General features: G+C 40.5%; 7 protein-coding genes across 7 annotated transcripts; 4 read left to right on the forward strand and 3 right to left on the reverse strand.

Annotated features, from left to right (window-relative positions):
* Positions 1-262: 262 nt before the first annotated feature.
* Positions 263-934, forward strand: N7446_002833 (uncharacterized protein; the record flags this gene model as incomplete). The annotated part of the gene is made up of 1 exon (XM_058511582.1): positions 263-934. The coding sequence occupies one exon, from the start codon at positions 263-265 to the stop codon at positions 932-934; it is 672 nt and encodes a 223-aa protein (XP_058377118.1).
* Positions 935-1,323: 389 nt separating this feature from the next.
* N7446_002834 (HCNGP domain-containing protein) lies at positions 1,324-2,163 on the reverse strand (the record flags this gene model as incomplete). Its single annotated transcript, XM_058511583.1, has 3 exons — positions 1,324-1,925; positions 1,983-2,025; positions 2,089-2,163. 3 exons carry the CDS (start codon positions 2,161-2,163, stop codon positions 1,324-1,326), a joined length of 720 nt encoding a protein of 239 aa, XP_058377119.1.
* A 212-nt stretch (positions 2,164-2,375) lies between these two features.
* On the forward strand, positions 2,376-3,092 carry prs3 (proteasome core particle subunit beta 6; the record flags this gene model as incomplete). Its single annotated transcript, XM_058511584.1, has 2 exons — positions 2,376-2,591; positions 2,648-3,092. Exons 1-2 carry the CDS (start codon positions 2,494-2,496, stop codon positions 3,090-3,092), a joined length of 543 nt encoding a protein of 180 aa, XP_058377120.1. The 5' UTR covers positions 2,376-2,493.
* A 2-nt stretch (positions 3,093-3,094) lies between these two features.
* N7446_002836 (uncharacterized protein) lies at positions 3,095-3,334 on the forward strand (the record flags this gene model as incomplete). Its single annotated transcript, XM_058511585.1, has 1 exon — positions 3,095-3,334. One exon carries the CDS (start codon positions 3,095-3,097, stop codon positions 3,332-3,334), a length of 240 nt encoding a protein of 79 aa, XP_058377121.1.
* Positions 3,335-3,450: 116 nt separating this feature from the next.
* Positions 3,451-4,049, reverse strand: N7446_002837 (KH domain-containing protein; the record flags this gene model as incomplete). The annotated part of the gene is made up of 2 exons (XM_058511586.1): positions 3,451-3,620; positions 3,672-4,049. 2 exons carry the CDS (start codon positions 4,047-4,049, stop codon positions 3,564-3,566), a joined length of 435 nt encoding a protein of 144 aa, XP_058377122.1. The 3' UTR covers positions 3,451-3,563.
* A 14-nt stretch (positions 4,050-4,063) lies between these two features.
* N7446_002838 (uncharacterized protein) lies at positions 4,064-4,429 on the reverse strand (the record flags this gene model as incomplete). Its single annotated transcript, XM_058511587.1, has 2 exons — positions 4,355-4,429; positions 4,064-4,305 (listed from the first exon to the last, which is right to left on the reverse strand). The coding sequence occupies exons 1-2, from the start codon at positions 4,419-4,421 to the stop codon at positions 4,064-4,066; spliced, it is 309 nt and encodes a 102-aa protein (XP_058377123.1). The 5' UTR covers positions 4,422-4,429.
* Positions 4,430-4,647: 218 nt separating this feature from the next.
* On the forward strand, positions 4,648-6,797 carry N7446_002839 (mitochondrial distribution and morphology protein; the record flags this gene model as incomplete). Its single annotated transcript, XM_058511588.1, has 3 exons — positions 4,648-5,359; positions 5,413-6,614; positions 6,666-6,797. 3 exons carry the CDS (start codon positions 4,648-4,650, stop codon positions 6,795-6,797), a joined length of 2,046 nt encoding a protein of 681 aa, XP_058377124.1.
* Between the last annotated feature and the right edge of the window lie 9,983 nt (positions 6,798-16,780).

The following is a 16,780-nucleotide window of genomic DNA, read 5'->3' on the forward strand; positions in this document are numbered from 1 at the left end:
TAACTACATGTGTATACCTATATAAGTTAGTAAGTTAACGTTAACTTTTACCTAGGTAGAAAAGGTATTACATATGAGTTATGCAACAGCCCTGTATATTACCCGAAGACATAATGAGAGATGTTCGTATTCGCTTGTTGTCTAAGCCTCTCCCCATGAACCGTGGATCATCATCACCGTTGCTTGCTCACATTGTCCTCAATGCTGAGAACATAAATACCGGTCTACTTTGCTTTCAAGTCAATTGTGCCAAACAATAATCATGTCTTCTTCAAGCCGAGCAGGGTCGGTTGCATCTCCTCCTCCCATCGAAACTTCCGGCCCTTCTCGCTCATACGATGTTTCTAAGTCTCTCTTTCACCGGCACTATGACATCAACTCCGCAGACGGAACACCGCTCTTCTACGCGGATATTTCGTTATTTACTCGCAACAAGCCTGACCTCACCCTCCATGCTGGTGCTAGCAGCCAAGCACCAATTGTGGCCGTATCCAATTTTCTGAAATTCTCTGGCGACTACAAACTAGGCCTTGGAGATCCCGACAATATGAGCAGCGTCCAGTGGGAGGACATGACTAAAGAGAATATCCAGAGTTCGAGATATCGCTTTGAAATGGCTGTTCCATATGAGCCAAGTCAAGCTACGGGGGCAAGACGGTCTTTTCTTTGGAAGAGAACACGCAGCGTTGGTGTTGATGGCTCGGCACCGTCCAAATGGACCACGCAAAATTATAAGCTATTGGATGAGCGCTCTGAGGAGGTGCTGGCCGTCTTTTCGGGGACAAAGAGACCGGGCAAATGTGGGAAAATCCAGATCAGAGTGGAATATGGTGAAGAATTTGATCGAATGGTCTTGATCTCTTGTTTGAGTTTATATGAGAAAGCAAGAAGGCGCAACCACCAAGGGGCGGCAGGTGGCGGCGGAGGGGGTTGAATGAGAGGAGGGTGCTGAGGCCATGCAGCACAGTGATGCGCATGTGACATGTCTTTAATGCCAACTGCCTCAGCACTACCCAGATTCCACGAGGGGATTAAGGGAAGTGTTGCTCGTATAATGTTCACGGTCCTTTCTCTACGAGCAAGCAGTGACAATATCGAGTCAATATAGACCAGTGTTTTCTCTCGAGGGACAGGAAAGCGTAGTCTTCCTTTGGGCAAGCAATACACTGTATCACTGGGCGTTGGAACCGTCGGGCTCGTTTTTTAACCCCATTCTCAGATCAGACCAAAATTCAAATGCCACAACTGGCAAACGGCTGGACAGGTTATATATGCATATATGTAGGAATAGTTGGGTTGGGGGATCATCAGAAGGTCATTGTTTTAAACCGGATTTGAGCCCGATGGACCTTCATTGCGACCAGGCCCTTGCGCAGAGCCAGAGACAAAACCTATAGAGCTTCGTTGGCCCGATGATTTTTTCTCTTCCATCTTTTGACGAAACTCTTGTTGGGTACTCAAAATTTCTTCCTTGAATCCCCATCTTGGTAGACCGGAAGGATCCCACATGTCAACCGGCAGCGAAGTGACATACTGCGATTGCTCATTGATCCCAGCATGATTCATCATCTTCATCAGCAGGCTAGGGTTCTTGAGTGATGAAGAGCTGGCAAGTTTCGAGTTGAAGTGTACACCCTGCTTCTTGAGCGAGAGGAAATGCTCGAATTTCGCATTTGCGGCTGCATCGGGAGATCCAGGGGGTGACGGTGGTATGTCTAGATTGGGAACCGGAGGAAGTGTGAGGTCTTGAATGAGTGCCCTTGAAGCCAGAAAGGGAGACGAGCGTCCAGTTGTTATGTGCGCGCTCCCCAAATCCGGTGCCCTGTCAATTGACTCAGGGCCAAGAACAGGCCCATCTGGGGCCAATTTTGTAGTATTGGTGGAAATATTTGGCATTGGCTTCTCATACGGTGACTCGACTGGACCTCGAAATGAAGTGAGTGTCAATGCCAGATATGTGGACTTGATCGCAACAAGCTTACCCTGGTCTGCTCGTGCTGTTCTAACTGAAGGCTCCTTGGTATGCTATTAGAGAAAATAAAGAGTGAACACAAGTAAAATTTAGTAATGATCATGGACCAGTCATACCTGGGGTTGAGATGAAGGTCCATTAAGCTCTACCTCATCTTCACTGCTGCTCTCGTATGCACCAAGACCAAGCATGGTGTTGCTGTGGGAGCTAGGGCACAAGTAACGAGGCCTGACGAGCAAATTGTGGGAGAAGAGATAGTGATATACTGCCTCACCAACTAGAATATGTATTAAACTGCCTGGGAACAAGATTTCGCACCCGTAGACGTTCGAGGCCGGGGAGCTTGAGGCTCTTACATAAGCGGAAGGCAGCTACCGCATCGCGTCAGACACCCAGACAGCTTCTTTGCTTCCAACCTTCTACGAACTGCTCCAACCGCGACTTTCTTTCCCAATAACCCCTTTATCCTTTCTCCGAATACTCTGGTGATACTTCTTTGATCAAGCATCCCCTCTGCCAAGATGACGTCGTTTATGGGTCACCAGTCTCGTGGTGAGATTATCGGATACTCCTTCTCTGAGCCAACAGCTGCTCCTGTCAAGCAACACTCCTTCTACCCGTATGAAATCAGTCGATGACACTTCGTTTGGACTTTGAATAACAGATATATACTAGTTACACTGACAATGGCGGTTCCACCCTGGGCATCACGGGCTCTGATTTTGCCATTCTCGCCGGCGATACCCGCTCCACATCTGGATACAATATCAATTCCCGCATGGTTCCCAAAGTCTTCAAGATTGGCGGTGATGACGAAACCGGTGAAGGTGCTCAGATTCTACTCTCCGTCGTTGGGTTTGCCGCGGACGGCAACGCCCTCAAGGAAAGGCTGGATACGATGGTGAGGATGTACAAGTATCAACACGGCAAGTCCATGTCGGTCGGAGCATGTGCGCAACGACTGTCGACAATTCTCTACGAGAAGCGGTTCTTCCCCTACTACGTGCATGCCATTTTGGCCGGTTTGGATGAGGAGGGCAAGGGAGCGTTGTACAGTTACGACCCGGTTGGCTCGTACGGAGAGAGCAGTGCCGTGCTGCTGGTGCAGCATCAAGCTTGATCATGCCGTTCCTGGACAACCAAGTCAATTTCAAGAACCAATACATCCCAGGAAGTGGGGAGGGACATGCACTGGAACCCAAAAAGGCTGAGCCTCTTCCCAAGGACACAGTCAAGCAGCTTGTACGGGACGCATTTACAAGTGCCGTCGAGAGACATATCGAGGTTGGTGATGGCTTGCAAATGATGATTATTACCCGGGAAGGAGTCGAGGAGGTGTACCACCCTTTGAAGAAGGATTAGAGTGCAAGAAATGATGACCACATGGCCTGCTATCAGGTGTTTAGGCTTTCTAACTACTTGAACACGAATATAATTGGAATGACTAGATTTTTTTGATGGAACTCATATTTTTGTATGTCATCATGCCTAGTATCATATAATCTCGAAAGAAAAGAAAACAAGTCGTAAACCCTCATGCTCCTGTATTAACGCCCACACCATGCCGGAAGAGATGAGATATCTCGTAAGATCAGAACCGTTCCTTCATGCGTGAGGCAACGGTTCGGAGGTTGCCGTATACCTTACCCTGTTTTTTGTTAGAATTCCCCATCATTCAACTTGTACGTTAGAAACTTACCGGAGGGCTACCCAGAATCAAGCTGACGATTGCTTCTCGGGCAATATGAATATTCTTGAATCCACCCAAGATATGGATCTTCTGATCGGCAAGTACCACTCGTGTCCGGCTGGCGTTTTCGATGGCAAATTTGGTCTTTCCATCCTTGCCTGCAATACGTCCAATGGCGCGACCGAGATGCTCTCCGTTGAGAGTCTTCACATCTTTGATTTCAAAAGTTTCAATGTATAGGTCGTCAAGTCGGAGAAGCGCAATCGCATCGTCAATGTCGAAGCCGAGAGTAAAGGCCTTGACGAAATCTGCGCCCTTCTGTAGAGCACCCACATCGTTGGTGAATTTTGAGGTTCGCAATTCCACCGCGCGGCTTTTGATGTTCATTCGCACTTGCAACTTCAGATGTTCCACAATGGGGGGCAAATTTTGGTCCAGTTCGCTTTGAGTGGTGTCATCCGATGAGGAGGAACAGGCACTTTTCGTGTCTCGATCCGATACGCAGTGGCGACGTCCTTGGCAGGAGTGAAGACAGGACGACCTTCCTCGTCGATTCGCATTTCACTGTCATCGGTAGACTCGACGACGGGGTTGATTGCATCAGTCGAAGCGTGTGCATCAATCAAGATCTCATCACCCTGGTCTATTGATTGTCAGCTGTGAAGAGGATGTCGGAGGTTGAATAAAAATACCATAAGAGACATTCTCGGGTTGAAACCCTGGAACTTCAGGCTGGCGAAGAGCTGTAGGTGCTGACATGGTGTGACTGAAGCAACTTTTTTGTTATCGCAAAATTTATCAGTCCCCTCGCCCGGAAAAATGAGTGTGGGCGGAGTGGAAATTTTTGATGCAAACAATACAAACCGCGGGCAATGATTTCATTTGGCTCTTCCAAGCTTCCCTTCCCGTCAACAAGTCTCTCGGTTTCTTGCGGGAGCTCAGTTTTCAAGCTCCTTGTTTTCACTACAGGATGTGAAGACAAGATATGTCTGCCAATCTGGGACGCCGGCTGTACGCCCACATCTGGGAAACAGCAAATCCATTCCTTGGCGTACGAATCAATCGCATTTCCGACACCTCTACAAGGAAACTTTTCGACTTCATTTCCAGTCGCCCCCGAATCTCGACACACCCACGGAATACGACCCATATTACCAAGAGATTCGCTTCCGGTGGATGCTTCGTTCTCGGTATCTCGCCCACTCCCACTGCAGCGGAAACTACTGCAGCACGCATCATCCCCTCTCATAAAATTGCCGCCCAATATGTTTGGAGTCGCAGCATACATACTTCCAATGATTCCCGGCGCGGTAAAGATATGTCTAAAGATACACAAGGACGAAATGACCATGATCTCCAAAGTGTCAGCTATAGCAAGGATACACCTACCGTCAAGGAAAAATATCATGACCCTCAACAGACAACATCCAATCGCCATTTGATGGATCGTTTACCTCATATGCCCCATCTGCACCGGCCGTCAAAAGAAGAGCTTTTGGCTGCAGCGACTGGGTTCTGGTCACGGTTAAAAGTACGATTCAAGTGGTTTTCTATACGAAGTGTGCGTCCGTTCAATTTGGATGAGATGACCGCCCTCTTTTCATGGGTCCTACTGGGTCACGTTGTCTGGGTTGTCGTGGGAACTACAACTTTCTTCTCACTGCTGATCCTCGCGATCAACACAGTTTTTGCCCAGGGTATGTCGTTTTCTCTAGCGTTTCGTGTTCAACCCTAATTTTGTCTTCTACAGAGACTCTAGCAGGATGGGTGGGCAACTATCTCACCAAATCCTCTGGGGTAAAAGTTGTCTTCGAGTCTGCAATCGTTCCCAAGTGGAGAAATGGAGTCATCACATTTAAGAATGTGTTTGTATCAAAGCGGCCGGGACAGGGCACTGGTCATGTCAGTAAAGGTTCGTCGAAGACTGCTGCAGCCGCAGCTGCAGCTCGAGGTGAAACTGGATCCGAAGATTCCCAGGTCGTATCCGATGAGGAGGAAGACACCAACTATACCCAATTCGACTTGTCGATCGAGACGGTTAATGTGACACTGTCATTCACCAAGTGGCTCAATGGGAAAGGTCCACTCCGTGATGTGGAGGTGAAAGGCATACGGGGTGTCATCGACCGCCGGCATGTTTACTGGCCAGAGGAAGACCTGGACCCCAAATCCTACCGACATGAGCATAATCCCGGTGACTTTGAGATTGACTCATTCAAAATGGATGACCTTCTTGTCACCATATATCAACCTGATAATTTTCGACCATTCTCTGTTAGCATTTTTTCTTGCGACCTACCCCAATTGCGGAAACAATGGCTCTTTTATGACTTCCTTTCTGCCAACATGATGTCCGGATCCTATGATAACTCTTTGTTCACGATCCATGCTCGTCAGAGTCATGGCTTTACAGGCACGAGGTTGGATGACGGAGCAGAGAGAGATGGCAAATCCAGCCCGTGGAAGAAGCACAACAGGATACGCGTCGACGGACTTAATGTTGACCATCTTAATCGCGGTGTTCAGGGGCCTTTTTCTTGGATTCACGAGGGAACCGTGGATATTGTAGCCGATATCATGTTCCCTGCAGAGAATAATGAGAGCTTGGCCAAGGTTATGGCCGATTTCTATGATCGGCTAGAGGCAACTGTGATCTCTAATCGTTATCCGGAGTCTCTGTCGTCAACATCTGGTCAGGAATCTGACAATGAGGACCGCCGTTTCCTTGTCATGGATTTGCGTGTGCATCTGAATAATGTTCGGGCCGTCGTGCCTATCTTCACCCGAGACCTTTCTTACATCAATAACGCCCTTATCCGGCCTATTGTTGCCTATATCAACTCGAAGCGAACATTCATCCCAATCAACTGCCGTCTGGTCAAGCGCGTTGGAGATTTCGATGGAAGCTGGACTATCTTTGACAGCAGTTTGATGGACGACCTTTCAGCTGCGGTGAGTGCTTCCCTTTTGATTCGTACAAGGTCAGTACTGATAAGTTCCCAGACCTACGATGCATTTGCCCGGGATGTTGTGGATGATCAAGCCCGGAAACGACGATTCAAAAAAGTTGGGTTTTGGTCACTTCAGTTGGCTGCCCAGGCAATTTTCATGGGTATGGCCGGTAACATCGCCTGATTGTAACAACAGGGATCATTTTATTTGATCGGCGTTCTTTGGGCTCTGTATTATCAACGTGTTAGCATTTGTAGGAGTCAGGGAATTCCATATATGCATCTCTCCTTAACTGCTGCCTGCGTTTTGAAACTGGTCTTGTGTCTAGGATACAGAGAGAATAATTGTTATGGTGGTCATATATACGGCATTAGACTGCATAATCTCGTCGCTCTCCCACCTTCCAGGCCTAGTAGGTATCATCACTTTGGGATTATATCTTTGTATCGCAAAGTGTAATAATCCTATTATGTGGAGTGTAACGGATAGCCCCGGAGTCCTATGTGTATTATAGCGATGATATTGTAAAATTGTACGCTTTGTCAGGTTGATACCTCTTCATTCGGGTAAGAACTTAAGAAAACAAAGAGGGTCAATGATAATTTATTGTAATAGACTTGAGGAATCAACATTACTCAAGGCCATCGGGAATCGGGGGGACTGAGCCTATAGACTTCCAGTAGGTATAATATATAAGTAGGGATATAAATTGCACTAGACTCTCTATCTTGACAAAACCATTATGTGTAATGGATGCTCCACCGAATCATTCATGCCATGGTCCTTGAGCCGTCCTCTAATGATATAGGGTTGTCTAAGCTACCTCCTCGTTGCCGTAGTGTTACGGAAAAACTAGCACCAATTAGTTGCGGCCTTAACAGGCTACCGAAAGCCAACTGATCTATTTATTATTAAGATCACGTGTAGCATTATATCCCTAGGTATTTAGGGAAGAGGTAAACTAGATTATATATAAACTACTCTTAAGTAGACATACTCACTAGAGACTATGAGACCTTGACATTTCCCGTGGGAGTGGGTCTAGCGGGACTAGACCCTTAATATGGATCCCTATAGGACTATAAATAATATAAACATTTGCTAATTTAAGAACTATATTAATTATACAGTTTAGAAGTTTAGAGCGGTTTTTTATAGTATTTCACTTATACTAGCGCTTTCTAAAGAAATAAGAGTTATAAGATTCAAATTAGGTAGGTGACAATTATATTATTATTATATAACTAACACGAAATAAAGTTATTATCCTCTTATCTTAGCTACTTCTAACCTCGATTTCTTAATACTATACATAGCTAGCTATATACTGTTTCCTATATTAATAGTAATAGGATCTTGTTATTATTATTAATATTTAATAGAGATATAATACTACTCTATCTTTTTTAAACGGCGTATTAACTTAGGATTTAAGTAATTAGTCGGGCATTATTAGTTAGCTCTTCTTTATTATTACTATATTAAAGGTTTCTAATAGGAGCTCTACCTCCCTTGGGGATTCTTATTAAACGCCTCTTACTCTTCCTAACTATAGACTCTATCTCTAAAATAATCTCGTCTTAGTTAATATCGAAGTTCGAGATATAATAAAATATTATAATGTCTTAAATAGTCGAGGATTAAAAGGAGCTACGTTAATAGTAGTATATATTATACGTAGAGTTAAAAGACGCTTAATACTAGCGCTTATTATAGAAATTAAGAAGATAGCTTATACTAGTCTAATAATGATTAGAAATTAATATTAATAAGAACGCTGATTGTTATAGGGCTTAATATCTTTCTATTATCTGATATTAAATGTTAGGCTAAATAAGCTTTAAAAACATTAAAAAAAAGTTTTATGCTAAGATTAAGTTAATTTATAAGCTTGTTTCTAAAACTAGCTTTCTAAGACTAAGTAGATTATGATCGATCTTTATTAAATAGAGTACCGATATAACTAGCTAGTTAACGTATTTAAAGCGAGGGTAGTAATATAGATTGTTAGTAGTTAATAAGATAGCGCTATAGAGATTCTTTATACTTTTAACAGAATTTATATTTATTATTCGTCTAGTCTTTCTCTAAGAAGTCTAGCTTATATTTTAATATAAGAATTATCCTAATCGCAAATATATAGCTATAACCTTACGTTTTCTTATTATAATAGATAGATACCTTTTCCTTTCTTATATAAAGGGCTTATAGTATTACTTTTAAACTACATTCTACCGTTTAAGCTAATGGATAAACTTCCTAAAATATTTAAATAGTACGTTATGTATCTTGAAGATATTATAGATTATAATGTCTTTAATCTTTAATATACCTATAATTTATTTATAGAATAGCTATATATTTTAGAGAAGGTAATCGATATATAGATATGTTTAAATCTAATAAATCGAGGCTAGCTATAATATAGTATTATTAAAGATTAATATAAAACGCTTTATTATTTTAATATAAGAAATATCGAGTCTAGTAGGTTCGTATATCTTAGGCTAGATTAAGCTTTAGTTTTCTATTTAAAGGTTAGGGAATATATTTTAGTGTTGACGGACTAGTATTGATAAAGATAGTAAGGCTATAAATCTATATAAAATATTATTAAATAATTATAAAAAGTAATTTGATTCAAACTTCCTTTTAAAAGCGTATATACGATTTCTTATTATTTTTAGATAGTACGGAGTAATTTATTTCACTCTTCTAAATACTAGCGGTTAGTAGTAATATCTTTAGCTCTACCTTTATTAGACCAAGAAGATCTAGGCTAAATTAAATAATATAGGGGAGATAAGGAATCCAGATAATTAGTGTTTAAGTAGTGTTTAATTAGGTAGTATACGAGAGTTAATAGGCTACTAGATTACTCTTAATTATAATAGTATTATTCAACGTATTATTAGTTATAACTACTAGTACCTAATTAATGATATTATATTTTTTAAGTAGTACAGATACTATAGTATCAAGGTTCATATTAGAGTATATTCTATATATTAGCTTAAATCCTTTTCATACTGCCTAGCAGAAACCTCGGAATTCAATTCAATTTAATAGCTAGTATGCTAGCCCTTATACTTAATAACATTAGCCACCCTATATGGCATAGTCTCGGAGAGATGCTTAAAGACCTCAATGTCTAGCGTTTCCTATGCTTCTTACGCAGCATTAAGCAGCAATTCTACCGTCCGTATCTCTGTTATTTAGTAGGTGTATAAGCTTAACATAACGCTTTAATATTTCGGCTTTTAGAAGCGCCTATAGGTTCTTAATAGGATTTAAAATAGTGAATTGGGTGGCTATTCTATAATTTCGTATTTAATATTATTATAAACGTCTTATATAATATATATAGTATAAAAGGGCGCGTTATCCTACTAAAAAATAGTATTTTAATTAATACTAGTAAGTAGCGTAGGTAGGATACGCCGATAAAGCTCTTTGATTATACGTAAAGATACGCCTCTACGACGAGACTACGGATATCCGAATAGTAGAATTAGGCTAGAACGTCGCGGTAGACTACTAAAAGCAGCCTACAATATCTACTTAATTTGCTTCCTACGCGTCGGACCCATTTATACTTAATATCCTTCTTCGTGATACCAAAAAAGCTAGTCATTCGGACATATAAATATCAATTCTTAACGCTATCTGATACCACGTTTAACGTACATTCGTCTAACTAATAGACCCGGGCCTAATCCGTAGGCGTAAAATACTAATATCTTCGGGCCTAATTTAGGCGTTTTCCGGCGTATAAAGGCATTAAAGAGGGCCGCTACATTTTCCGCTATTTTCGAAGGCCTATTTCATAGGTAAGGCGCTAAATTTACATACGTCAGACTTTGTAATCGACTTCCGTAAGTAGTAGGTCTTCCACCAAAATTAACGGGTTTTGCTATGTAGTATCTTATATATGATCACAATCTTCGTCGTTAAGCTTCGTAGGGCGGCCGGCGCGTGTTAAAGTCTCCTGCCTTATACGCTTCGATTCTTAGGTTAAGGTATATTGAGTAGTTGAGCGTGGAACATCTGGAAATCGGTGTTTTTTTAATAGTGGTTGCACCCTAGCCAGCAAATTTTGGCCCTCGTAAGGTAGTCGAGCTCTAGGCCCCTTTTCCCACGTATAGGAGGCATAATTAAGTGAGAAAATTGCGAGAAAATTGTATTAAAACGCGTTGAGATATAGCGTGTATACAAGCGTGTTGATGAACGCGAAATTTCATGGTCTAAAATAGTAGGCGGTCTTTGCTAGCGGTCAGGGACCCGAAGTACCGGAGGTCAAACACTTCTGATACACCACTGTAAATTATTAAAGGTTACCCTATACGACCCTTATTAAGGTTTTATATTAGGACCTCTATCTAATAATAACAGACATAGCTAACTAACCGCTTGATAGCTATCTTAGACAAGGGCTACTATACTATCTAGGATAGTTGTAGGGGAAATAGGTTTTTAGCTAAAAGCTAAAATACGTGGTTTTATATAATTATGTACTCTACCAATCCTAGGAAAGGGTAGCGTTTAGTCTATATTAATATATTAAAAGCGGTAATTAGTAGTAAAAAGAGTGTATTCGTATAAAGATATTAACTAGAGAGAGAATAGGAGAGACGCTAGGAAGCTAGTATAACTACTCCTCCTCCGTCTAATTAGCTTTGATCCCTATCTTTATCGCTTTCCTAATTTAGCTATTTAATAAGCTTCTAAAGCGATCTTCCGAGGTAGTCCGACTCTATTATGCGTTATATACATTAATTTTCTACCTAGGTAGAATTTAGCTATATTATAGTAGAACTACACATATAGTTAACTTTAGGTATATACTCCACTTTTGCTTACTTCGGAATTCCGTACTTATATACGTACTTAATTATTATCTTTATAGCTACCGCTCTACCTACTATTTCTTTATATTCGAATTCATTTTTTACTAAGAGTGTATAGTTGTCATTCTTTAAATCTAATAATTAAAAATTAAAATCTTTTATTTTCATTTTTAAACTATAAGGTACCCTAGTTAGCAAATAATTAGATTATATAGGGGCTCCTATCTAACCTACGAATTAGATAGTAGTCTACTATAAAGCGGTTACTTATTTTATAATAGATTTAGATACCCTATCTCGAAGTCCTAGCCTATCGCGTCTTTTATAATCGTAAGCTATAAATTTTACTTAAGAAGGCTCAGTCTTCTACTTATTCTAATTAAGTTAGTAATCGTGTTCTGTAAGCGAGTGGTGCACCCCAAAACACCATACTAATTGGGATAAATTATAACCCAGTATCTCAACAACGGTGGTCTATAGGGACTTTGCCTTTGTAGTACAATGCTTTTTAGGTGATATCTAGACTTTTTAGGGAATTTAGAAAGTTGTTATAACATAGTGAATAAGATATAATGTATTGTGTAAGCGAGTGGAACATGTAAGCGAGTGGAACACCCGCCCGCTATATCTACTATTATTATTCAATTTTTTCAACCACAATACGAATTCATTAAAACTGAGGCTATTCAGACCTCTCTAGGCACCTATTTCTCTTATGTCCAGGCGTTTTACAGAGACTACATCGCTGTGGGCGTCTCTCATTGGTCTGATTAGGTGTCGGCGATGCTCCGCCGGCTTGCTCATATATAGCTTCTTCCACCTGCCCTGGTCCACTAATACGCGCAATTGCTTCTTAAACTAGTAGACTACCTTTATACGCTATTTGAGCTTGCGTACGCCGCTTTCTATGCGTTACTTTCGCATTGGCGGCAAGCAATTCATTGATTTGCTGCCTCGCGATAGTGAAGCTATGGATAGCAAGCTGACAGCCTTTCTCTATTTAGTCTATCGTATTATCTAGACGTCTAGGATTATCGGCAGCGAGCTTCCGAATAGATAAGGTCTATCTCTTCACTTCTTTCACTATTCGTGGCGCCTTTAGAGTAAAATTGCGGCTTAAATCGCTACTATAGCTAGTAGGTCGTAGGGGGGTGATAAGGCGGACATTAAGCTTCGAAATAACGTGCTACGGGTCGAATAGCTTGATACTAGCGCTAGCGAAGCTATTCACAATATTGCTCTCTATAAATGCCTTAATTCGGGCCTTCTTATATACCTCTAAGAAGTTATTCTTATCGACGCGGTGTATACTAAGCCTTGTCTAGGACTTAACCACTTCACTATAAGCCCGTTTTAATACCCTAAAATAGCCGATATCGAGAGGCTATAAAAGGTACGATAAATACGCCGGCATATAGATCGTGATAATATTATTTTAAGCGTATATTTCGTCAAATTAAGGCGTAAGATAGCTACTATATCCGTTAAGGACGAGGAGACGATATACTCCTTTCGTACGGCTTATAGTCGATAGGATAAAGACCTTTTAAAGCTATTCAAGGCTTATAGAATACGTAGTCTATCCTTTTTTAGTAACTACGAAAAAACTAAGTCGCCGGTAGGTCTATATCGCCGAACTAGGCCTTTATAAAGACCTTACCCTTAAATATAACGTATAGGGGTAGCGTATACCCCGACGCGCTTATTGCTTTAATTGTCGTCACCTATTCGCGATTTCTAGGCTGTAAAAGAGCTCGCCGACCGTACGAAGTCCTTGTTATAACTTTTGTAGTGGCTATAAGGCCGATAGCGAAGCTAGTCTCGTCGAATTGTAGATATCCTCCTCAAGGATACCGTATTTCGCAATCGTACTTTAAAAGTAGTTAAACCACGTTATAATTATCTTTACGTCCTCGTATTGAGCTCGCCGGTAATCGTAAGACCTCGAGAATCGAGTCGAGAGGTTAGGATGCCGTTAGACGAAGTTATAGACCTATTTCACCCCGACTATCTCGGTCGGGTCAGTACCACGGTCCGCGAGTAGCAAATTAGCCACTTCTCGTACGGTATTTGGCCGAGGGGCAGCTCCACGCTTACCTAATGAGATGATCCAATTTTTAAGGGATTCCTCTTCCAAAAAAGTCAATTTATGGCTGTTAGCGCGGGTTTCTTCGCGACTTTTGACACCTACCATACGGCGACGGAGCGTATTCAGCGGGACGTCGAAATCGCGAGCTAATTGACGAATTGAGCATTTTCATCGGTCTAAAGAGAGCGAATAGCTAATAAGATCCTACCCTCTTGCTCTATACGTTTTTGAGAGCTTTGAGAGCGAATTGGTGGCATTGTGGGTGGTTGAAAATTGATGTAATGAACATGACGCGAAAGTAACGCGTAGGTGTTCCACTCGCTTACATGTTCCACTCGCTTACACAATACGTTATATGATTCAAACTTATAGTAACGTAACTTTCCAAATAGTAACAATATTGTTTTTAGATTTCGCCAAAATTGATATATAGTGTTGAAAAGCCTTATCAATAGCTATAGGCAAATAATAAAATAAAATAAAATAGTGGTTAAGATATCAGTGTAGAATATATCGTATTTAGTATCGTGGTTTGAGGTGCACCACTCGCTTACAGAATACGTTATATCTTAATTTAATTAATTTTCTAATACTAGCCCTTCTTTCTAGATACTAAGTGATACTCCTAATCTTACCTTCTTATATTGTAATAAATAATCCCTGACATATGTTACCTCGATAGCTAATAAACTATTACTTCTATATCTAGGTCTAAAAATTATTGCCTTTCTTTTTATTGCTCGTACTCTTAAATATAGTAGGACTCCTAATAAGAAACTTTAGGTAATTAGGTCAAAAATAAACAAAGACGGCTTTATCTATTATTACGTATAAATATAAGTGGATAACATATAGAAATCAATCTATTAAGATATAAGCGTACCTTAATAGTTTAGGAGTATTTCGACCAAGTAGCCTACTTTATTACTAGTAAACCGAAGGTTCTATATGCTTAATCGATTGTAGATAAAAGTAATTCTAAAGCTTTATATCGTTATAAGCTAATATTGGCGTACTATTAAAGATAGATTAAGATAAGTCGATATCTAAGAATCTTTAGGATTTATAGTATAAAACTAACTGTTTATTACCTACTTATTCTAAATTACTACTAGAATCTTATCTTTATTAATAAGCTTAATACACCTTTCTTATAAGAACGATCTAATATATAGCTTTGTAGGAACGTAAGTAAATTATATTATTTATGAAATCAACTCTTCTATTATAATTTCTTATATATTGAATTGAGACTTTAAGGATTTAATTATAGAAGCCTTACTTTCCTTTTTAAAGATAGTATAATTTTTACCTAAAATTATATGATATTGGCTTCAGATAATAGTAATAGAGGACTAATCATAGGGCGCTATCCAGTAGTATAAATCTCTTAACTACGCTAAACTATTTTTTAGAAATGATTACAATCGGCCCTTATGGCTATTATTAAATATTTTGTTAATAACGTATTTCACATTCGAGCGGCACACACAAGCGAGCAGCGCACCCCACCTAAAACGCGTCAATTAATTAGACTCTCTTTATTCAACCACCCACTATGCCACCAATTCGCTCTCAAAGCTCTCGAAATTGTACAGAGCAAGAGGGTAGGATCTTATTAGCTATCTAGGCTATTAAGAACAAAGAAATAAGCGCTATTCGGGAAGCAGCACGTCTATTTAATGTACCGGAGACCTCTTTACACCGCCGTCTTAAGGGATATAAAACGTATAGCGAAACACGCGTAAATAGCTATAAATTGATAGAAATCGAGGATGAATCTCTTTAAAAATAGATTATCTCTATAGATTCTCGCGGAGCAGTTCCTTAGCATTCTTCTATACGAGAAATAGCAGATTTACTACTCGCGGCGCGTAGATCTAACCCCGTTATTTCGGTCGGCGAGAATTAGGTTATAAACTTTATAAAAAGGCATCTAAACCTATTATCTCGGTTCTTAAAACGGTACAATTTTAAGCGTGCGTAATACGAAGACCTAAAAATTATTAGAGATTAGTTTTCTCTTATCTAAACAACGATCCTTTCCTATAGTATCGATCCTAACGATATCTATAAACTTCGATAAGACTAGTTCTGTAATAGGCTTAATTACGACTATAAAGGTTATTACGAGAAGGGAATACCACGGTTAGCGAGCACTTTTATAATCTAGAAATCGCGCGTAGCTAACTACAATCAAGTGTATACACGCGTTGGCGTAGGCGCTTCCTCCGTGCGTGATTTTTAAAGGCAAAGTCTTTATCGAATCTTAGTTTAACGGCCTCCCGGACGATTAGCGCCTTAAGGTTAGTCCGAACGGATAGACTTCTAATAAAATTAGTCCTCGGTAGCTCTCGAAAAGCTCTTTATTCTATCTACTTCTTCGCGTACGAAGGGGAAGTATAGACTTTTAATACTCGACGGCTATAGAAGCTATTTAACACTAGAATTCGATTAAATTTACGAAAAAACGTTATTATCGCAATTTATATGCCTCCGCACTCGTCTTACCTTTTATAGCCTCTCGATATCGGCTATTTTGCGGTATTAAAGCGTTCGTATAGTCGGCTTATCGAATCGAAAATACGTGTCCGAATTAACTATATTAATAAGCTAGACTTCCTCGAAGCCTAGCCGTCCGCACGAAGCAAGGCATTTAAATCGGAGATTATTAAGAATAGCTTTGCCGCCGCTAGTTTAATACCTTATAACCCCGATCGAGTAATCCTAAAGCTCGATATTTACCTTCGAACCCCGACACCCCCTTAAGCTAAGGAAGCGAGTAGGAGCTAAAAAAGCCGTCGAACTACGTCTAATTATAAAAATAAGCTTCCTTAATTAAAGCTTTGCTAAAATAGCGCTTAAAAAGCCTACCGTGCCTAGTTAATTACACGATAAATTAGGTTTTAAAAGCCTACTAAATCACAATATAATCGGTAGCTATTCTCGAGAAAGAAGTAAGCGGTTTACGCGCTAAAAATGAGGAGAAGAAGCGAAAAAAGACTAGATCTATAAGGCAAATAACTTCCGAAGAAGGTCTCTTAGTTTTAGAGGCCTCTTTATTAATAGCGCAGCTAGAGCAAGTACTTTTAGCATAATGATCCCGTGAGGCAGGGCTAGCTCCGGCACCTTCTTAGCCGCGTACAAGGGCAAAAACGAAGTGTAGTGTATGTGGAATTTAGGGCCATAGAATGACTATATATCCTAATAGACCTCGGGTTTAGCTGATT

The sequence above is a fragment of the Penicillium canescens genome (assembly GCF_028828765.1).
Source record: "Penicillium canescens strain IBT 15451 chromosome Unknown utg000002l_segment0_segment0, whole genome shotgun sequence".
NCBI classification, from domain to species: domain Eukaryota; kingdom Fungi; phylum Ascomycota; class Eurotiomycetes; order Eurotiales; family Aspergillaceae; genus Penicillium; species Penicillium canescens.